Here is a 23,848-nt window from a genome sequence, read left to right on the forward strand (position 1 = left end):
GCCTACACCAATGAATGCAACAGATTTGGAATGAATGTGGACCTCTGATATGGCAAAGGGATGTTACATGAAGGTTGGCTAAACACTCACTGTAATAAGTAACACACACAAGATTCTTCCACTTTGGCTTGCCTATTCCTCTGGGGAAGCTTCACATACTAGTGACTACATGCAGCAGCTGGCAGGTAGTCCAGCATGGTCATCAGACCGCTGTATCTTTCTTTCTTTACTGGAAGTAGTGGGTTGAGAATTAGGGAGCTAGAGGTCTAGCGCCATGCTTCAGCTTACAGACAGACCAGGACTTCCATCCCGCATACTGGCTGTGGCTCTGCCTGGTGTGTATGTTCCAAGGATCATCAGCTGAAATTATAAAGGACGGCAGAAACAATATTTACAATTATAATTCGTTTTTCAACCAAATACACTAACATCACTTTTGGTATAAAGCAGTGTGCTGGGGTTAGGGAGCCCCTCTAAAAGACGGACAGACAGCGAGAGAGAGAGAGAGATTTTTTGTAAAGTACCTGAGAGTTTGGCCACATCAGTGAGGTAATGTGTAATTCAGCTGGTCGAGTAGCCAGTACCCCATTGTGAATATATTTCTGCCCAGTGTGTATGCAGTCAGGCCACTGAAAGCACATACATTAACTTACATTAATCTGAATAGGAATGAAATACAGAGGACCCAATGTAGACAGAAGAGCCACATCCAGCTCTCCCTACTGTCTCCCCATATTATTATTATTATAATCCACCTGCTCATTCCTGGGCTGAGACTACACAGATACACATTCTCCAGGTTTGCAACATTTTATCATTTCTGCCTGACCAGGATCTCAGTCCCTGTGTTTGTCAATCAACACATTACACCAATAGCCTTAACAGTTTTGATGATGTTCTCATCAGGGCGCCATCCCACTTTTGACAGCCTCAGAGACCCGGGTTCAGGTACTAGTCAGGTACTAATATCTCATTAAGCTACAAAAATAAACTGATGCCTGTATAATTCTCTACACCCATCTTATTGAATGTATGAAGTAGCTCTTCATGTCCCTAACTAGCCTAGCATAAATAATACTTTAATAATAAGAAAGAAAAATAAGCTAGAACAATGTAACATCTATACAGGTCCATTAACCCATAACTAACAGTAACAATGATGATAGACAATCTGCTTGAATATCCCGGTCTAGGTTACACTACATGAGGAATGGTCACACACCATATTAGCTGATATGTTTAGCTCAGGCTAGTTACACAAGCGAGCCAACATATAACAACAAAACGTTGTTAGTTTGGTTGATATACGTTTCTTCCACATACCTTTGTTTGGACATGTTTTCTCTGTTTTTTCTTGTCCCTTACGATTAATACGGTTTCCACGCAGCCCTCTGTCTTTCGTTGCCTGTCCTTCCATGAAATGAAATTGCTTGTCCGTCCATTCTTAGTTGTGTACATAAACGTTTTTTTACGCATGACCCTATTTTAAAATGTAAAATACTGGCTCATTATTGCATGAAAGTCTCACAAAACCACCTAATTTGACAGAGAGGATATCAAATAATGATGTCTGATGTTTACTTCATTTTTTTCAAAAATGTCACATATACAGTGGGGGAAAAAAGCATTTAGTCAGCCACCAATTGTGCAAGTTCTCCCACTTAAAAAGATGAGAGAGGCCTGTAATTTTCATCATAGGTAGACGTCAACTATGACAGACAAAATGAGAAAATTAAATCCAGAAAATCACATTGTAGGATTTTTTATGAATTTATTTGCAAATTATGGTGGAAAATAAGTATTTGGTCAATAACAAAAGTTTCTCAATACTTTGTTATATACCCTTTGTTGGCAATGACACAGGTCAAACGTTTTCTGTAAGTCTTCACAAGGTTTTCACACACTGTTGCTGGTATTTTGGCCCATTCCTCCATGCAGAGCTCCTCTAGAGCAGTGATGTTTTGGGGCTGTCGCTGGGCAACACAGACTTTCAACTCCCTCCAAAGATTTTCTATGGGGTTGAGATCTGGAGACTGGCTAGGCCACTCCAGGACCTTGAAATGCTTCTTACGAAGCCACTCCTTAGTTGCCCGGGCGGTGTGTTTGGGATCATTGTCATCCTGAAAGACCCAGCCACGTTTCATCTTCAATGCCCTTGCTGATGGAAGGAGGTTTTCACTCAAAATCTCACGATACATGGCCCCATTCATTCTTTCCTTTACACGGATCAGTCGTCCTGGTCCCTTTGCAGAAAAACAGCCCCAAAGCATGATGTTTCCAGCCCCATGCTTCACAGTAGGTATGGTGTTCTTTGCATGCAACTCAGCATTCTTTGTCCTCCAAACACGACGAGTTGAGTTTTTACCAAAAAGTTCTATTTTGGTTTCATCTGACCATATGACATTCTCCCAATCCTCTTCTGGATCATCCAAATGCACTCTAGCAAACTTCAGACGGGCCTGGACATGTACTGGCTTAAGCAGGGGGACACGTCTGGCACTGCAGGATTTGAGTCCCTGGTGGCGTAGTGTGTTACTGATGGTAGGCTTTGTTACTTTGGTCCCAGCTCTCTGCAGGTCATTCACTAGGTCCCCCCGTGTGGTTCTGGGATTTTTGCTCACCGTTCTTGTGATCATTTTGACCCCACGGGGTGAGATCTTGCGTGGAGCCCAAGATCGAGGGAGATTATAAGTGGTCTTGTATGTCTTCCATTTCCTAATAATTGCTCCCACAGTTGATTTCTTCAAACCAAGCTGCTTACCTATTGCAGATTCAGTCTTCCCAGCCTGGTGCAGGTCTACAATTTTGTTTCTGGTGTCCTTTGACAGCTGTTTGGTCTTGGCCATAGTGGAGTTTGGAGTGTGACTGTTTGAGGTTGTGGACAGGTGTCTTTTATACTGATAACAAGTTCAAACAGGAGCCATTAATACAGGTAACGAGTGGAGGACAGAGGAGCCTCTTAAAGAAGAAGTTACAGGTCTGTGAGAGCCAGAAATCTTGCTTGTTTGTAGGTGACCAAATACTTATTTTCCACTATATAATTTGCAAATAAATTCATTAAAAATCCTACAATGTGATTTTCTGGAAAAATAATTCTCAATTTGTCTGTCATAGTTGACGTGTACCTATGATGAAAATTACAGGCCTCTCTCATTTTTTAAGTGGGAGAACTTGCACAATTGGTGGCTGACTAAATACTTTTTTTCCCCATTGTATGTGTTTTCGTCGCAAGGGCTCATATGAACTGTAACTCAGTAAAATCTTTGAAATTGTTGCATGTTGCGTTTATGTTTTTGTTCAGTGTAATTCTAAATCACTGAGAAATATAGAAATGTCATCAATTAGAAATTACATGACCCTCCCCTGGACTAGAGTTTAAAACGAGTAAATTATCCCTTTGACTGAAATTGAAAAAGCATGACCCTCCCCCATTTTCCTCCAGGTACCCAGTATGTACATTTCGATCCATCACTTGGAAAAAAAGGGTTCCAGAAGGGATCTTTGACTGTCCCAATAGGAGAACCCTTTTTGGTTCCATGTAGAACCCTCTGTGGAAATGGCTCTTCATGGAACTCAAAAGGGTTATACGGAACTAAAAGGGTTCTACCTGGAACCAAAAAGGTGTCTTCCTAGGGTTCTCCTATGGGGACATCACCCTTTGTTCTAAAAGTGTAGGCCATGATCAAGACACACACACACACACACACACACACAGGATGTCCCCTTGCTCTGAACAATGATGAACAGAGTGCTAACACACACAGACCCAGTCTGTAGCAGGTGTAATCACTCCTTCAGAATGACTGTGGTGGTGCTGATATCTCTTATCCTCCTCTCTCTGGGGTTCGCAGGTCAGTTAGAACTTAACCTTTTAGTTTTTATCTTTATTGTTGTGTGTTAAAGATTAAGTTGATCTAATTCTGTCTGTCTTTATGGTTTAGCGGTTAGTCTGGGTGATGTTGGGTAAAACTAAGATTACTGCACAATATTTTATGTTTGAATATGCATATCAAAATCAAATAAATCATCATTGGTCCTCTGTAGCTCAATTGGTAGAGCATGGCGCTTGTAACTCCAGGGTAGTGGGTTCGATCCCCGGGACCACCCATACGTAAAAATGTATGCACACATGACTGTAAGTCGCTTTGGATAAAAGCGTCTGCTAAATGGCATATTATTAAATCTTTCGAAAAAACAGCACACAAATGCTCTTATTTTCGCTCACAGGGATCCATTAAACACTGTAGAGAAAACCAGAACCCAAGTGTGAACGTCTTTATTTCATCGTTTTCAGCTAGCCTACATCTCAAAGAAATTGTCAACAAAATATTTGAAATAACCATTTTACTGATTTGATGTCATAGACTTGTTTCCATTGAAACTACAGTTGTTGATCTCTCCTCCAACGCCTGACCTAGATAGAAGAGATGTGAGGTGCTTTGTGAGATTAGTCTTACTGACACCCCTCTCAATCATCATCAATGCAAAACGAGCTCAAGTTCGTTTCGCCATATCATATATTCTGGGTTGTAATAAATATGTTTTAATAACATTCATACTTATGTAATGTTTTTAGTATGTATGACCTGACGAAGATCCAACTCGGAATGAAACGTTGTCCTTGTTGTGCATCTGATTAAATCCCCATGGAAGCATACCAGAGTTGCGGACATTAATTTTTTCTTTGATACGTTCTTCTGTCCTACACCTGATTGGATGTGCATATGTTTCTATTTGTTCTATTATTTAGAATGTAGGCCTACAGTATTTTTTTACAATTGTAATTATTTTAGTTATTTAAGTATAACTTATCCTGTTGTGCTTAATGGTTATTTGACACTAACAGTAATCTCCAGCGGTAGCTGATGGTAAATGTACATTTCACTGTATGTTTAGGTGCTGACGAGGAGTGTGTGTACGCTGCTGTCGGGAAGACCAAGGTGATTGACCATGACTACCCGGGCCTGGAGTTGCTTGAACAGTCATTCCACTTACGGTGGACCCATGACTCTAAGATCGTTTACGACAACAAGAAGGATACTGGGCAGAAATACCAGACCACAAAGAATGGTTCTCTGTTACTGGAGAACCTACAGCTGGATAATACTGGGACGTATCAGGCTACCATCTACGACAACCTGGGAAAAAACATGAAGTCTACCGTAACTCGGCTGTGTGTTTTCGGTAAGTAAAGAACACACAAACAGTATAGAAAACACACATACAGTGTGCACGCACACACACACACACACACTCAACTCACTCACTCAGTGTTAGGGAAAATACATGCACTTTACAGTGTGTGTATTTTGTGTTCTCAGCGCCTGTGTCTAAACCCCATCTGACACACAACTGTAATGGAACATCTGTCATGCTGCGGTGTGACGTGGGGAACCCTGTGGTTGTGAACGTAGTGTGGCAACATAATGGAAACATACTGCCAGGACAGACGCTACTCTGACCGTAACCAAGGCAACACTCAAACCTGAAGATCGTTATGCATGTACAGCGAGTATTAAAGCCAGTGAGGAGAAGAGTGACGATGTTTACCCTGAATGTACAGGTGTGTGGAACATACTACGTTTAAAAAACCTGTTTACACAAGTGTGTGTGTGTGAAACACGCACGCACACACACACTCACACACTCACAGCCAGTGTTAGTGCAGATACTGTATGTGCTCTTTACGTGTGTGTGTTTTGTGTTCCCAGTGGCTGTGTCTAAACCACACCTGTAATGGAACATCTGTCATGCTGAGGTGTGACGGGGGAAACCCTGTGAATGTGAACATGACGTGGAGTCGTAACGGAAACAAACTGCCAGGACAGACTAACTGTAAGTCGCTCTGGATAAGAGCGTCTGCATAATGACAAAAAATGTTTAAAAAATGACAGACAGATGCAACTTTGACCGTAACCAAGGCAACGCTCAAACCTGAAGACCGTTATGCATGTACAGCGAGTATTAAAGCCAGTGAGGAGAAGAGTGACGATGTTTACCCTGAATGTACAGGTGTGTGGAACATACTACGTTTAATGAACATATCTGATGATGGTGATGATGATTATAATGATGATGATGGATGATGATTCCTCTGCAGTGCTCTTGTTTGGGATGGAGCTATGGCAGATAGTGTTGATTCTGTCTGGCGGAGGTGGTCCGCTCCTCATCATCACCATCATCACCTTGGTGTGGGTCTACAGGAGTCGCCTAGAAGGTACTGAACACACATGACCAAAACCACACATGTTATCTACATTATGATGAAACAGTACTATGATAAAACACACACGTTATCTACATTATGATGAAACAGTACTATGATAAAACAAACACGTTATCTACATTATGATGAAACAGTACTATGATAAAACACACACGTTATCTACATTATGATGAAACAGTACTATGATAAAACACACACGTTATCTACATTATGATGAAACAGTACTATGATAAAACACACACGTTATCTACATTATGATGAAACAGTACTATGATAAAACACACACGTTATCTACATTATGATGAAACAGTACTATGATAAAACACACACGTTATCTACATTATGATGAAACAGTACTATGATAAAACACACACGTTATCTACATTATGATGAAACAGTACTATGATAAAACACACACGTTATCTACATTATGATGAAACAGTACTATGATAAAACACACACGTTATCTACATTATGATGAAACAGTACTATGATAAAACACACACGTTATCTACATTATGATGAAACAGTACTATGATAAAACACACACGTTATCTACATTATGATGAAACAGTACTATGATAAAACACACACGTTATCTACATTATGATGAAACTATGATAAAACACAAGGCTACTCACAATATACCAACATTTAACTCCATTACCCATGAATCCTTGCCCCTGATTTACCCAGATGTCTTCTCTTCTCTCATGTCCCCCTGTAGAGGAGGAGGAGATGAGACTGGCCCCCCTCACCCAGCCCACACGCCAAGCATCCCTCCACCACCAACAAAGGGCCCAAAGCCGACCCCGGCCCCAGAACAGAGCTGCGTCTCAGGCCACACCAAACTTCGGACCTCAGGTTTGACCCAGGCCTCCACAGCAAGCACCAGATGATGCTCAGATTCAGCTCATACCAATGCCCAGGTGACAGGACCATGAAACCACAGGAATTAGACATGTGTGTTTGTGTGCAAGCATGTGTGAATTCTTCTTAACCCTAACTACCCCTGTAGTCACAAAAGTGGTATCTGTCAGATCTATATTCTTTGCTCATAAAGTAACACTAACCTGACTTTACTAGTACTACATCAGAAGTCGCTATCATGACATTTGACATCTATAGCATCATAATCAGGGAGCTATATTTGTAGATATTTTTCAGATGAGATGAAGAGGTATACATATCTTTGATATTTTGAAACATATAGTGCTTGTTCATCTGATGTGTTCCTATAGGTAATGTAGTTAATACATATATTGTGTGTTATAGTCTGTGTATTGTGTAGCTATGTGGTTTGTCCTGTATGGTTGTGCCTGGGGTCCTCCTGTTCTAACTGAATAATAATAATAATAATAATAATAATATGCCATTTAGCAGACGCTTTTATCCAAAGCGACTTACAGTCATGCGTGCATACATTTTTGTGTATGGGTGGTCCCGGGGATCGAACCCACTACCTTGGCGTTACAAGCGCCGTGCTCTACCAGCTGGCCACTGAGGCTCAGCCTGTCTCTCAGAAACACACCACATCCTGCCCCTCCAGCGCACTCAACAGGCTGAGTTATCATGGGTGTATAGATCTCTATACCACACATGCAAGACAAATAATCTGCATGCTCTGCAGTGCAGAGAGATACATAAGTGTATGTGTGTGTGTGTGTGTGTTTGAGAGAGACTGTTAAGTTGCGTAATTCGAATCTGGTATCAGAACAGAATTTAACACTAAGTCACTGAATATATTCTCAGCTTTTTTATTAATATAATTAATCAAGCGAATAAATGGTAAATGCAATCTTCGTATATACGGGTTCACTGTAACACCTCGCAGGGCAAAACAAAGAACTAACTGTCCCAACCCAAAGTTCTTATTTTGATACTCTGACAGAGATAGTTCCTGCTCCAGGCAGGCCTATCAGAGTAGAGGCTGAGCGTGGTTTAGACTTACTCAACCTATCGTTGCCGCTCAGGCTGGTCCCAGCCTCTTGGCGCTTCACTGTTGCCGGGCATTAGTTTTTTTTTTTTACTTGTCTCGAGAGTCAGCAACCCTCAGACATAGTTTCCTCTTCTTCATTGTTGCAGTACACATGTCCTTGAGCGGTTTAACAAAGAGGCAGTGTGTGTGTGTGTGTGTCACAAGTCTATCTCAGCCTCCTCCCTAACGGTTCCTCACATTAGTCACAGCTTGTTATGTTAAACAATCTATATCAGTACAGCACAAACCTATTATGTTTAATCATTAATGTATTATTTTTAAGCTAGGCATCACATCTAATTATAAGAAAATAGATCCCAACAAGAGACAGAGACAGAGACAGAGACAGAGACAGAGACAGAGACAGAGACAGACACAGACACAGACACAGACACAGAGACAGACACAGACACAGACACAGAGACAGAGACAGAGACAGAGACAGAGACAGAGACAGAGACAGAGACAGACACAGACACAGACACAGAGACAGAGACAGAGACAGAGACAGACACAGAGACAGAGACAGACACAGAGACAGACACAGAGACAGAGACAGAGACAGAGACAGAGACAGAGACAGAGACAGACACAGAGACAGAGACAGAGACAGAGACAGACACAGAGACAGAGACAGAGACAGACACAGAGACAGAGACAGACACAGAGACAGACACAGAGACAGACACAGAGACAGACACAGACACAGAGACAGACACAGAGACAGACACAGAGACAGACACAGAGACAGAGACAGAGACAGAGACAGACACAGACACAGACACAGAGACAGACACAGACACAGAGACAGAGACAGACACAGACACAGACACAGACACAGAAAGAAAGAAAAGTGCATAGTTTCAAGGTGGTTATGAAACCATAATAATCCTCTGTGAATGACAGAGGGTATAATTGGGTGAATGTGGGTGTGAGACCTGTGGGTAGGGTGTAATATTTAATTATATATTTAATATATTTTCAACAGGGAAGTCACATTGAGACTAAAGTCTCTTTTACAAATGAGCCCCGCACAATACAAAAACAAGCACATACAACAGGCAAGTATAGATAAACATAAATATATACACATTAAATACACATTAAGATGCAAAACACAGTCAATTAAAACAAACACATTCTTTATTATAAAAATCCTATGTCAGCTGTTTGAATTGCCCTACACTCTTAGAAAAAAAGGTGCTATCTAGAACCTAAAAGGGTTATTCGGCTGTCCCCATAGGAGAACCCTTTGAAGATCCCATTTGTGTTCCATATAGAACCCTTTCCACAGAGGGTTCTACCTGGAACCATATAGGGTTCTCTTATGGGGACAGCCAAAGAACCCTTTTGGAACCCTTTTTTCTAAGCGCGTAGGGACTTCAAACCATCCAATTGAAACGTCTTTTGGAGATTTTTCCAAACATAGGGTGCAAGGAAATTAAAGGCCGATTTACCTAAATCTGTAGACACCAAAGGAGTCTCCAAAGTTAACCAACCCTGTGAACGAGTTTGATAACTTGCCATTTTAAATCTTAACAGTGATGTTAGGTAAGTCGGAAGCTTATGGAGCAGGGCTTTGTAAACAAAAAGAGTGTAGTGATGTGATCTACGTGACTTTAAAGAGGTCCAGCCAACCTTTTGGAAAAGAGTGTAGTGATGAGTAATAAAACTGCCTGCTATGATAAAATGAAGTCTCACCTGTGGGTACGAGGTGAGTAGGAGGTGAGACCTGTAGGTAGGGTGTGGGTAGGAGGTGAGACCTGTAGGTAGGGTGTGAGACCTGTGGGTAGGGGGTGTGACCTGTGGGTAGGATATGTGACCTGTGGGTAGGGTGTGAGACCTCCAGGGCGACAACAAGTGCATTCAAGTAAAAAAGCTGACACCCACACACAGTCCCAGCTCCCCACCCCCCAATCTCTTTCTCCACACATTCATTCTCAAACACACAGTCCCAGCTCGGCTACAGGTGCTATCCTGTGTATGTGTGTGTTGGACTTGTGGAGTGTGGCGCTGCCGTGGTGAGACACTCCGAGTGGTAACACACACTCCTCAGTCATCATGATTGTGGCGGGGTCCCAGCACATCACTGTGGAGATTACCTGGTTCTTGTCATCACGGCCACCGGTGATAAAGAGTTTGTTGTTGCAGGCGGCAATGGCGCAGCTCGCCCTTTCGCCCAGCTGGGTCACCATAGACCAGCTGTCTGACTGGGGAGAGTAGCAGTACAGGGCATCCATGGCACCGCCTGGGAAGAGGGGAAACACAGAAGGACTGTTACTGTACACACACATGTGCACGCAAGCAGGCACGCGTGCACACACACAAACACACAAACACACAAACACACAAGACAATCACTCAGGCTGGTGTAGTGAGAGTAGATACAGTGGGGGAAACAAGTATTTAGTCAGCCACCAATTGTGCAAGTTCTCCCACTTAAAAAGATGAGAGAGGCCTGTAATTTTCATCATAGGTACACGTCAACTATGACAGACAAATAGAGAAAATAAAATCCAGTAAATCACATTGTAGGATTTTTAATGAATTTATTTGCAAATTATGGTGGAAAATAAGTATTTGGTCACCTACAAACAAGCAAGATTTCTGGCTCTCACAGACCTGTAACTTCTTCTTTAAGAGGCTCCTCTGTCCTCCACTCGTTACATGTATTAATGGCACCTGTTTGAACTTGTTATCAGTATAAAAGACACCTGTCCACAACCTCAAACAGTCACACTCCAAACTCCACTATGGCCAAGACCAAAGAGCTGTCAAAGGACACCAGAAACAAAATTGTAGACCTGCACCAGGCTGGGAAGACTGAATCTGCAATAGGTAAGCAGCTTGGTTTGAAGAAATCAACTGTGGGAGCAATTATTAGGAAATGGAAGACATACAAGACCACTGATAATCTCCCTCGATCTGGGGCTCCACGCAAGATCTCACCCCGTGGGGTCAAAATGATCACAAGAACGGTGAGCAAAAATCCCAGAACCACACGGGGGGACCTAGTGAATGACCTGCAGAGAGCTGGGACCAAAGTAACAAAGCCTACAATCAGTAACACACTACGCCGCCAGGGACTCAAATCCTGCAGTGCCAGACGTGTCCCCCTGCTTAAGCCAGTACATGTCCAGGCCCGTCTGAAGTTTGCTAGAGTGCATTTGGATGATCCAGAAGAGGATTGGGAGAATGTCATATGGTCAGATGAAACCAAAATAGAACTTTTTGGTAAAAACTCAACTCGTCGTGTTTGGAGGACAAAGAATGCTGAGTTGCATTCAAAGAACACCATGCCTACTGTGAAGCATGGGGGTGGAAACATCATGCTTTGGGGCTGTTTTTCTGCAAAGGGACCAGGACGACTGATCCGTGTAAAGGAAAGAATGAATGGGGCCATGTATCGTGAGATTTTGAGTGAAAACCTCCTTCCATCAGCAAGGGCATTGAAGATGAAACGTGGCTGGGTCTTTCAGCATGACAATGATCCCAAACACACCGCCCGGGCAACGAAGGAGTGGCTTCGTAAGAAGCATTTCAAGGTCCTGGAGTGGCCTAGCCAGTCTCCAGATCTCAACCCCATAGAAAATCTTTGGAGGGAGTTGAAAGTCTGTGTTGCCCAGCGACAGCCCCAAAACATCACTGCTCTAGAGGAGATCTGCATGGAGGAATGGGCCAAAATACCAGCAACAGTGTGTGAAAACCTTGTGAAGACTTACAGAAAACGTTTGACCTGTGTCATTGCCAACAAAGGGTATATAACAAAGTATTGAGAAACTTTTGTTATTGACCAAATACTTATTTTCCACCATAATTTGCAAATAAATTCATAAAAAATCCTACAATGTGATTTTCTTTCTCTCATTTTGTCTGTCATAGTTGACGTGTACCTATGATGAAAATTACAGGCCTCTCTCATCTTTTTAAGTGGGAGAACTTGCACAATTGGTGGCTGACTAAATACTTTTTTTCCCCACTGTACTTCTCTGTAATGTCAAATTATTCGGAGACTTCGTGATGAGAATCAGAAGGCACACATACACGCACAACTTGTACACATACACACAAACGCGCACATATGCAAACACACACACGCACACACACACACAGACACACTGTGTTGGGTTTGTTTCAGTCGACAGGAAACCACAGCTCTCGCTTCCTCTCAGTCTGTCTGCAGGAAGAATTAAAGGAAATATCATAACACCCCAAATATTACCATAGACAGACTGACAGACAGACTGTGTAAGCCGGAGGTGTCTGAGAGCAGATAACTGAAACTGGTGTGTAGTTGATACAGCTGTGTGTTTGGTGTGCAGTTTGGCTTAGCGTGTTGGTCAGTTAGGGGCAGGATGGGGTGTCTCCAGCCATACATGTCCAATATCCTGTTCCTCCTGAGTGGACTCATCCAATGGGGTAAGAGCATCTTCAGGTCACCACACACACACCTCCAGTCCTACCCATGGGGGTACCTGTTGGTTGGCAAAATGAAGAAGAATACCACACACATTTAAGAACATTCTAATGTTATATGTAAAATTTGATACAGTTTCCTGTATTAATTTGCTGGGTGAAAAAATTATCTGCATAAAGGAACAAAAGGTTGTGCAGATTCTTGGTTCTCTTTGACCTGTTAATTATCAGCAAAGTACAAAGTATTGAGTTGCATTTTAGTGTCATTTCGTCAGATGACGGGTGGACTGTTGAAATGGCCACAGTTCTATATCAGTGTTTATAAAAGCTCCTCTCTACGTAGTTGGGCTATTGGTGAATTGGAATGAAATATCGTTGGCGAAACAGACAATGTCTACTTGGAATGAGTCACATAATGTTTTTAATTTGATCAAACAGGCGCTATGAAAACAATTAAACTAACACAAACCCTGACGCTGGAAAATTATTTCTGCCAGATTGCAATATAACAGCAGGAGCCAGGCCCAGTTACATATTTTGATTAGAAGCACAATCAAACCTCCCCCACAGCAGGTTTTAGTCTAAGAGATGGAGCTGTGTCTGTTCTCAAACCATTACAATTGTGACATAACAGTTGCGATATGAATGCAGTATTCATAGTTTTTTGATGAGAGGCGGAGAGTGCAGACTGCAATCATTCTAAAAAAGAGAAGTCATATTTGAAGCTAGATATACAGTGAGGGGAAAAAAGTATTTGATCCCCTGCTGATTTTGTACGTTTGCCCACTGACAAAGACATGAGCAATCTATAATTTTAATGGTAGGTTTATTTGAACAGTGTGAGACAGAATAACAACAAAAAAATCCAGAAAAACGCATGTCAAAAATGTTATAAATTGATTTGCATTTTAATGAGGGAAATAAGTATTTGACCCCTCTGCAAAACATGACTTAGTACTTGGTGGCAAAACCCTTGTTGGCAATCACAGAGGTCAGACATTTATTGTAGTTGGCCACCAGGTTTGCACACATCTCAGGAGGGATTTTGTCCCACTCCTCTTTGCAGATCTTCTCCAAGTCAAATAAAATAAAATAAAATAAAATCAAATTTTATTGGTCACATGCGCCGAATACAACAGGTGCAGACATCACAGTGAAATGCTTACTTACAGCCCTTAACCAACAGTGCATTTATTTTTAACAAAAAAAGTAAAAATAAAACAACAACAAAAAAAGTGTTGAGAAAAAAAAGAGCAGAAGTAAAATAAAATAGGGAGCCTATATATACAGGGGGGTACCGTTGCAGAGTCAATGTGCGGGGGCACCGGCTAGTTGAGGTAATATGTACATGTGGGTAGAGTTAAAGTGACTATGCATAAATAATTAACAGAGTAGCAGCAGCGTAAAAAGGATGGGGTGGGGGGGCAGTGCAAATAGTCCGGGTAGCCATGATTAGCTGTTCAGGAGTCTTATGGCTTGGGGGTAGAAGCTGTTGAGAAGTCTTTTGGACCTAGACTTGGCACTCCGGTACCGCTTGCCGTGTGGTAGCAGAGAGAACAGTCTATGACTAGGGTGGCTGGAGTCTTTGACAATTTTGAGGGCCTTCCTCTGACACCGCCTGGTATAGAGGTCCTGGATGGCAGGAAGCTTGGCCCCAGTGATGTACTGGGCCGTACGCACTACCCTCTGTAGTGCCTTGCGGTCGGAGGCCAAGCAGTTGCCATACCAGGCGGTGATGCAACCAGTCAGGATGTTCTCGATGGTGCAGCTGTAGAATTTTTTGAGGATCTGAGGACCCATGCCAAATCTTTTCAGTCTCCTGAGGGGGAATAGGCTTTGTCGTGCCCTCTTCACGACTGTCTTGGTGTGTTTGGACCATGATAGTTCGTTGGTGATTAAGGTTTCGAGGCTGACGTTTGGCAACTCGAACCTTCAGCTCCCTCCACAGATTTTCTATGGGATTAAGGTCTGGAGACTGGCTAGGCCACTCCAGGACCTTAATGTGCTTCTTCTTGAGCCACTCCTTTGTTGCCTTGGCCGTGTGTTTTGGGTCATTGTCATGCTGGAATACCCATCCACAACCCATTTTCAATGCCCTGGCTGAGGGAAGGAGGTTCTCACCCAAGATTTGACTGTACATGGCCCCGTCCATCGTCCCTTTGATGCGGTGAAGTTGTCCTGTCCCCATAGCAAAAAAACACCCACAAAAAATAATGTTTCCACCTCCATGTTTGACGGTGGGGATGGTGTTCTTGGGGTCATAGGCAGCATTCCTCCTCCTCCAAACACGACGAGTTGAGTTGATGCCAAAGAGCTGGTTTTGGTCTCATCTGACCACAACACTTTCACCCAGTTCTCCTCCGAATCATTCAGATGTTCATTGGCAAACTTCAGACGGGCCTGTATTTGTGCTTTCTTGAGCAGGGGGACCTTGCGGGCACTGCAGGATTTCAGTCCTTCACGACGTAGTGTGTTACCAATAGTTTTCTTGGTGATCTTTGACAAGATCCTCCCCTGTAGTTCTGGGCTGATTCCTCAACGTCCTCATGATCATTGCAACTCCACGAGGTGAGATCTTGCATGGAGCCCCAGGCCGAGGGAGATTGACAGTTATTTTGTGTTTCTTCCATTTGCGAATAATCGCACCAACTGTTGTCACCTTCTCACCAAGCTGCTTGGCGATAGTCTTGTAGCCCATTCCAGCCTTGTGTAGGTCTACAATCTTGTCCCTGACATCCTTGGAGATCTCTTTGGTCTTGGCCATGGTGGACAGTTAGGAATCTGATTGATTGATTGCTTCTGTGGACAGGTGTCTTTTATACAGGTAACAAACTGAGATTAGGAGCACTCCCTTTAAGAGTGTGCTCCTAATCTCAGCTCGTTACCTGTATAAAAGACACCTGGGAGCCAGAAATCTTTCTGATTGAGAGGGGGTCAAATACTTATTTCCCTCATTAAAATGCAAATCAATTTATAACATTTTTGACATGCGTTTTTCTGGATTTGTTTGTTGTTATTGTGTCTCTCACTGTTCAAATAAACCTACCCTTAATTATAGACTGATCATTTCTTTGTCAGTGGGCAAACGTACAAAATCAGCAGGGGATCAAATACTTTTTTCCCTCACTGTACTTGTCTTTAAGTTTGTCTGAGAATATAATCTTCCTGTATTTACTTATGTTCTCCATCTAGGCGGGGCCAGGGTGCTTGTAGAGGTGCAGTCTGGCCCTCTGTATCGTGTGATTGGCTACCCTATCTCCATATCCTGCAACGTGAGTGGCTTCTCTAACCCGTTGGCCCATCAGGACTTCAGATTCTCCATCTACAAGCCAAACAAACCCACCCTTGAGATCCGGATCATCAGCACAGATGACAAAAGTTATGCCATGGCGGTGTACGGTACCCGCGTCAGGGAAAGTGGCATCTCTCTGGAGCGCCTTTCAGTGACCTCGGTCCTCTTCCACGTGAAGAGTCTGGAGGAGGGGGACGAGGGCGAGTACGAGTGCTACACCCCAAACTCAGAAGCCATATATGACGGGACGTACAATGCAAAGATCACATTGAAGGGTAATGTTTTTTTTCTTACTTATTCATTTAATTTTGCCTAAATGACGATGCCTTCTGTGGCTGCTGTATCTTTATCATTAACAAGCCATTATTTGAACTAACTCTGGACTTATTACATAGTGATTTGTCTACCAGATATACTGTATCAGTCAACCAGAACCATACTGTAGTGTTGATGTCCGTCCCTCAAATCCTGTTTCCATAGTGATCAAGGACACCCTTACCACCTCCTCCACTGGCCCCGTCTCCTTTAGCCTATCAGAGGGTGACGACCTAACCCTGCAATGTCTCGCCTCCAGCAACACCTTCCAGCACACCCACCTGTCCATCACCTGGTATCACCATGGAGACGGGGAGGCCTCGCCCCGCCCCATCATCTCTCTGGACCGTGATTTGACGGTGAGTCCGGGTCAGGGGTTTGAGGGTCGGTACCAGGCAGGGCTCATTGTTCTGGACAAGCTGGAGGAGGCCACCTACAGGCTGAAGATGGCCAGGATTGAGCTGTCCGATGCGGGGAGGATCTACTGCCAGGCCCAGGAGTGGATCCAAGACCCAGACCGGAGCTGGTACCCAATCGCCCAAAAAGACGCACAGGCAACCACATTGGAGGTCAAAGCCATAGGTGAGAAACACCTCAGTGTTTTTTTTGCTTCCCATCCTTAGCCTTAGCCCAGATTGTGTTTACACATCCATCAATGACTTGGGTGTTTGTTCTTGGTTAAGAGGATTTATGGCTTAAGAGGACTTATGCCCATTCACTCTTTTGTCTTACTTCCTATAAGTAAATGCTGAGATTAGTTGATTATGAGTGATGAGTTTCCCGTCTGTCTAAGAGATAATTGTGAGTGATTTCCTGTCTCTCTCTCAGTGGTGGCTCCAGACCAGGGCTCTGGTTCTATGGTGGTGAGTATGACTGTGCACAAAACACAGCTCCAGGAGGGGGAGGAGCTATCCTTGCAGTGCATTGTGGACGCAAAGGGCCCGGTGGGTCGGTTCTTCTCAGTGGCCTGGGTCAAGGACAACCAGGAGCTGGCCCAGATTGGGCCCACGGGGGTCCTGTCTGTGGGGCCGGAGTACAGTGGGCGAGAGAGAGGGGGTGAGCTGAGAGCTGTGCGGACGGGGGAGAAGACACACCTGCTCACCCTGCGGCCTGTCAGAACCCAGGACCAGGGAGCGTACCACTGCAGGGCCTGGCCACAGGAGAGGGATGGGAATGGGGTCTTCACACAGGGATCCAGCCAGGAGTCCACCACCGAGACTATCACCATCACAGCTACAGGTGAGTGATCTGACACCGAGCAAATCAGATGCAAAGCTACAGGTGTGTAAGCAAGTAAGAAGCCAATCCAAGTCAGAGCTACATTTTTACATTTACATTTGAGTCATTTAGCAGATGCTCTGTGATCAGAGACCTGGAGGGGGTTGCAGTAAAATTAGTAAAACCCTCTAGGAAAGATGAGGTCAAGCTTGTGGTCCTCTGTAGCTCAATTGGTAGAGCATGGCGCTTGTAACGCCAGGGTAGTGGGTTCGATCCACGGGACCACCCATACGTAAAAATGTATGCACACATGACTGTAAGTCACTTTGGATAAAAGCGTTTGCTAAATGGCATATTATTATTTTTATAATTATTTATTGCCTGCCTTGTGAGTTCAAGTACAAAGAGCGCTGAGTCATCATCAGGAAATGAGCTTATCAAGGTGTCAAGCTCATTGAGGAACTCTCCAAGGGCACCTGGTGGGCGATAGCTGACAATAATGTTAAACTTGAGTGGACAAGTGACAGTGACAGCATGGAATTCAAATGAGGAGATGGACAGGTGAGAGAGGGAGAAAATAGAAAATCTCAGCTTAGGAGAAATTAGTAGACCCGTGCCACCACCGCGAAGACCAGACTCCTGGACTATGAGAGAAAACATAGTCAGATGAAGAAAGAGCAGCTGGGTCATCAAGATGAGTCATCAAGCACTGAGTCAGAGTCAGAACAATACTGTAGGTATTTCATCAGCTTTCCATATGGCTGCTACATCAAGCAACAACAGATCCTCAATAAGTTCAGTTTGTGCATTGACCTTGCTCTGAACACAGTTATTACATATGTACAATACAAACACTCATCACACACTCAGCACCTTCTTTTTGTCTGTTCTCAGAAAGTGATTTGGCTGTTGCCATGGGGAGCCAACAGGTGAGTGTTGACGAAGGGGACACGCTACAACTCACCTGTAGAGTGAGCAGAGTCAACGGTCAGCTCTCCATCACCTGGCAACACAGATCAGCCTCAATGGCAACCGGCCCCTTCAGTGATGTTATCAGCCTGAGCCGGGTGGGTGTGCTAGAACCGGGGCCAGAGTTTGGGAAGCGGAATCTTCGTACACTCCGTCCCACAGCAGACACATTCACCCTGGAGCTGGGTGAGGTCACGCCCTCTGATGCAGGAGCCTATCAGTGCACCGTCTCTGAGTGGACCACGGAAGCCAATGGCAACGCCAAGAAAACCCACAGCCAAACACAGAACTGCAGCGTAGAGGTCCATCCCGTGGGTAAGAGCATTTCTTGGGCCTCCCGAGTGGTGCAGCGGTCTAAGGTACTGCATCGCAGTGCTAAAGGCATCACTACAAACCCGGGTTCGATCCCAGGTTGTGTTGCAGCCGGCCACGACCGGGAGACCCATGAGGCGGCGCACAATTGGCCCAGCGTCGTCCGGGTTAGGGGAGGGTTTGGCCGGTCGGGATGTCCTTGTCTCATCGTGCTCTAGCGAGTCCTTGTGGCGGGCCGGGTGCATGCACGATGACTTCAGTCGCCAGTTGTACAGTGTTTCCGCCAACACATTTGTGCGGCTGGCTTCCGGGTTAAGCGAGCAGTGTGTCAAGAAGCAGTGCGGCTTGGCAGGGTCGTGTTTCAGAGGACGCATCGCTCTCGACCTTCGCCTCTCTCGAGTCCGTATGGGAGTTGCAGCGATGGGACAAGACTGTAACTACCAATTGGATATCACCAAATTGAGGGAAAAAAAGGGGGGTAAAAAAAATGAGAGAGAGAGAGAGAGCGATGGGACGTGAGGGTGCTGCAGCACCCCCTGAAAAATCATAATAAAAAAGTAGTGCACTGGGCCTTTACGAATCCTGTATTAGTGGACCGATATAACCGTCTGTAGTGAGGGCAAAACTAAATATTGCAGCACCCCCACCCACAAACTACTTCATGTGGCTATGGGAAAGGGAGAGGGAGAGATTCGAAGTGGAAGTCACCCTGGAGGACAAACATAACAGAAAATTGGAGACAGTTTTGGTAAATATCAACTGAGCAAGTAGCATGAGGTAGGCTTTCAGCTCCCACATTATCTATGTAGAGATCAATAACTTAATGCTTGACCACTGATCTCTCACGTCAGATAGATAGATAAAATATTTTTGCAGATGACCATGTTCTCCTTATCCTCACAGTCATTGGTAGAGTTTGGCCCTAAGAGGCCTGATAGTTGTCATCAGTGATATCTCATCATTGTCCTTGGCTTGCAGAGTCTCTGCTGAAGGTGGACCTGAGTAGTCGTGGTGTCCAGGTGACAGAGGGGGGTGAGGTGGAGCTGGTGTGTCGGGTTCGAGGGCCCTCCCTCCCGGTTACTGTAACGTGGAGTCTGCAGCGTGAGGGGCCGTCTGCCCCGGACAACATCCTGACCCTGTCGTACACTGGTGACATCACGTGGCGTGGCGACCAGAGTAACTACCAGTTGAGGGCGACCACCGGGAATAGGGATGTTCGTTACTACCTCCGTATCATCAAAGCGAGCCACAGGGAGGCGGGGCGCTACCAGTGTGGGATCTCAGCGTTTCTGCAAGGGAGACACAGGAAGCTGCAGAACTCCAACCCGCTGGGTGTGCTGGTCCAGACTCCAGGTAGGTCAGGTCAAAGGCTACAGGTCAACCTGGGGTTAGAGTTTGGGTCTCAGCCTCCATCACATTTTCTTTATTTCTCTGTCTTTCTCTCTCTCCCTCTTCCAGAGAGTGTACTCACCTTGTCCTCTAGCTCCTCCCGTCTGGATCAGAGTGTCAACACAGACATACAGATGGAATGCTCCGTTGCCAAAGCAACCTCTAACTCATCCCGCTTCGCTGTCAGCTGGTTGGCCCAGAAGAACGGGGAGGGGAATAAGACAGTCCTCAGCTCAGACCGTGATGCTGTGGTAACGCTAGGGGTGGGATTAGACACACAACAGCGAATCAGCATGAGAAGACGTGAGGGGCGGAGCTTCGAGCTGACCATTCGACAGGCCCGTAGCTGGGACAATGGGACGTACTACTGCGTGGTGGAGGAGTGGCTACAGGATCCTCACGGCCAATGGTACAAGCTCCCGCCCTCTTCTGCAGCCATGGAACTCCGCCTACAAGAGACAGGTGAGTTACTCAGATTACTGCAAGTTAAGATATGGACCTGAACTGTATTGATTTGTACAGTTTGCTGAATTGGGCTGTTTGTCAGAACTTTTTTACTGAATGATTGTTTACTCGCCCTTTCCCTGCTTTCTCTCTCCTTCTCCCTTTCTTTCTCTCTCTCCCTCTCCTTCTCCCTTTCTTTCTTTCTCTCCCTCTCCTTCTCCCTTTCTTTCTTTCTCTCCCTCTCCTTCTCCCTTTCTTTCTCTCTCTCCCTCTCCTTCTCCCTTTCTTTCTCTCTCTCCCTCTCCTTCTCCCTTTCTTTATCTCTCTCCCTCTCCATCTCCATTTATTTCTCTCTCTCCCTCTCCTTCTCCCTGCTTTCTCTCTCCTTCTCCCTTTCTTTCTCTCGCTCCCTCTCTTCCCTTTCTTTCTCTCTCTCCCTCTCCTCCCTTTCTTTCTCTCTCTCCCTCTCCTTCTTCCTGCTTTCTCTCTCCTCCTCCATTTCTTTCTCCCCCCGCCCCCCCCTTATCTCTCTCTCTCTCTCTCTCTCTCTCTCTCTCTCTCTCTCTCTCTCTCTCTCTCTCTCTCTCTCTCTCTCTCTCTCTCTCTCTCTCTCTCTCTCTCTCTCTCTCTCAGTGAGTAACCTCAGTGTTAACAAAACAGATCTGGAGATGGAGGTCAGACAGGGGGCGGGGGTGGAGCTGACTTGCACTTTGACCTCTGGTGCTTCTGACCCCGCCTCTCTCTACGCCCTCACCTGGTTCTACATGAGGCGTGGCTCTTCCTCCTCTCCCAGGGTTCCCCTGGTGATTCTGGGCCGTGATGGTGTCCTGATGTACCCTGAGAACCAGGACAACCAGGGGCTACAGGACCAGAAGGGGAGGCTGATATTCTCCAGACCCACTCATGGTACCTTTCTGCTGGGTCTGCAGAGAGCTCTTCAGGGTGACAGTGGAGTCTACCAGTGCCAAGTGGACCAGTACAAGCTCAGTCATGACGGCAACTGGGAACAGACCGCTTCAGACCAATCAGGCACAGCTGACCTCACTGTAAAACCAATAGGTAAGTATGATGATTATGGTCGATGGTACAAGCTCCCGCCCTCTTCTGCAGCCATGGAACTCCGCCTACTAGAGACAGGTGAGTTATTCGGTCATGGCTAGAAGGATTACAGCTTTTGTCAAATTGACATCAAACTAGATTTTATTTTACATTCTAGCTAACCCTAACCCTTTTCCTAACCCTAACCCAGTTCTCCTAATCTGCTACGTTAATTCTCCTAACCTGCTGTGTATGTTCTCCTAACCTGCTACAAAAAGTCAAATCTGACAAAAGCTTTTTCCCATCTAGTCAACACCGAGTTATCCTGATAACAAGGCAAGTCAACGCTGCATCGGCAGAAGGACATGAATCTGCAATGTATATCACATCTATAGAGTATCTTGTTGTGCTGATTTGCAGTTTCTCTGACTTGAGTTGCTCTCTCTCTCTCTCTCTCTCTCTCTCTCTCTCTCTCTCTCTCTCTCTCTCTCTCTCTCTCTCTCTCTCTCTCTCTCTCTCTCTCTCTCTCTCTCTCTCTCTCTCTCTCTCTCTCTCTCTCTCTCAGTGAGTGACCTCAGTGTTAACAAGACAGATCTGGAGATGGAGGTCAGACAAGGGGAGGGGGTGGAGCTGACTTGCACTTTGACCTCTGGTGCTTCTGACCCCGTCTCTCTCTACGCCCTCACCTGGTTCTACATGAGGCGTGGCTCTTCCTCCTCTCCCAGGGTTCCCCTGGTGATTCTGGGCCGTGATGGTGTCCTGATGTACCCTGAGAACCAGGACAACCAGGGGCTACAGGACCAGAAGGGGAGGCTGATATTCTCCAGACCCACTCATGGTACCTTTCTGCTGGGTCTGCAGAGAGCTCTTCAGGGTGACAGTGGAGTCTACCAGTGCCAAGTGGACCAGTACAAGCTCAATCATGACGGCAACTGGGAATTTAGTGCCACCGAGCAATCAGGAACAACCAACCTCACTGTACGAGGACCAATAGGTATGATGTCATCATTTATGAGTCCATGATGTCAGACTGTACAAATACAACTGAATCAAAACGTGTTCTATTTCACCTTCTTCTGTTCTCTCCTTCCCCAGAAGATGAGTCTGAGTTGCTGTCTGATCTAGGATGCGCCCCTGGATCAGTTCTAGGCATCTTCCTCCCTCTTGTCTGTATCCTGGCGATTCTCGTCATGGTGCTGTCAATCAAGCTGATGCGGCGGAGCTTAGCGGGAAACAAGAAACAGGCAGACTCTCTGTGGGCGGAGGAAAACCCACTGAAGCCACGCCCAGAAGACTGAGCACAGAGGAGAGGAGAGAAGGGAAACAGAGAGAGGATGAGTAGATAGGAGGAAGAGTACATAAGTGAGGAGAAGACATGAAGGGAGAAAAGGAAAGGATGTGGGATGGAGAGGGATGATAAGAGTGGGAAGGGGGGATAAGTGAGAGAACAGGAAAGGAGATAGAGGGAGAGGGCAGAATGAGCGCTTTTTAAAATGTTCATGTTATTGATTTTTGGTTCCAAGCATGCTTTTTACTTGTTTAAACAATAATACATTGTAGAATAATAGTGAAGACATCAAAACTATGAAATAACACACATGGAACCATGTAGTAACCAAAAAAGTGTTAAACAAATTTATATTTGAGATTCTTTAAATAGCCACCCTTTGCTTTGATGACAGCTTTGCAGAGAGCATTCTCTCAACCAGCTTCATGAGGTAGTCATGGGGAATGCATTTCAATTAACAGGTGTGCCTTCTTAAAAGTTAATTTGTGGAATTTCTTTCCTTCTTAATGCGTTTGAGCCAATCAGTTGTGTTGTGACAAGGTAGGGGGGAGGTATACAGAAGATAGCCCTATTTGGTAAAAGATCAAGTCCATATTATGGAAAGAACAGCTCAAATAAGCAAAGAGAAACGACAGTCCATCATTACTTTAAGACATGAAGGTCAGTCAATACGGAACATTTCAAGAACTTTGAAAGTTTCTTTACGTACAGTCGCAAAAACCATCAAGCGCTATGATGAAACTAGCTCTCATGAGGACCGCCACAGGAATGGAAGACCCAGAGTTACCTCTGCTGCAGAGGATAAATTCATTATAGAGTTACCAGCCTCAGAAATTGCAGCCCAAATAAATGCTTCACAGAGTTCAAGTAACAGACACATCTCAACATCAACTGTTCAGAGGAGACTGTGTGAATCAGGCCTTCATGGTCGAATTGCTGCAAAGAAACCACTACTAAAGGACA

The 23,848-nt window shown here is 44.9% G+C and overlaps 2 protein-coding genes across 2 annotated transcripts; both read left to right on the forward strand.

Moving 5' to 3' along the window:
* Positions 1 to 3,799: 3,799 nt before the first annotated feature.
* Positions 3,800 to 5,900, forward strand: LOC311143488 (T-cell surface antigen CD2-like; the record flags this gene model as incomplete). The annotated part of the gene is given in 5 exon segments (XM_084179314.1): positions 3,800 to 3,851; positions 4,897 to 5,184; positions 5,322 to 5,428; positions 5,431 to 5,563; positions 5,712 to 5,900. Coding segments are annotated over 5 exon segments (606 nt in total). The 3' UTR covers positions 5,738 to 5,900.
* Positions 5,901 to 12,354: 6,454 nt separating this feature from the next.
* LOC311143333 (immunoglobulin superfamily member 3-like) lies at positions 12,355 to 23,155 on the forward strand. Its single transcript, XM_084179174.1, has 10 exons — positions 12,355 to 12,623; positions 15,813 to 16,187; positions 16,393 to 16,809; positions 17,056 to 17,466; positions 18,340 to 18,729; positions 19,705 to 20,079; positions 20,185 to 20,577; positions 21,193 to 21,618; positions 22,163 to 22,591; positions 22,693 to 23,155. Exons 1-10 carry the CDS (start codon positions 12,560 to 12,562, stop codon positions 22,893 to 22,895), a joined length of 3,483 nt encoding a protein of 1,160 aa, XP_084035300.1. The 5' UTR covers positions 12,355 to 12,559; the 3' UTR covers positions 22,896 to 23,155.
* Positions 23,156 to 23,848: the final 693 nt, after the last annotated feature.

The sequence above is a fragment of the Coregonus lavaretus genome, assembly GCF_964263955.1.
Source record: "Coregonus lavaretus genome assembly, chromosome: 16".
Lineage (NCBI taxonomy): Eukaryota > Metazoa > Chordata > Actinopteri > Salmoniformes > Salmonidae > Coregonus > Coregonus lavaretus.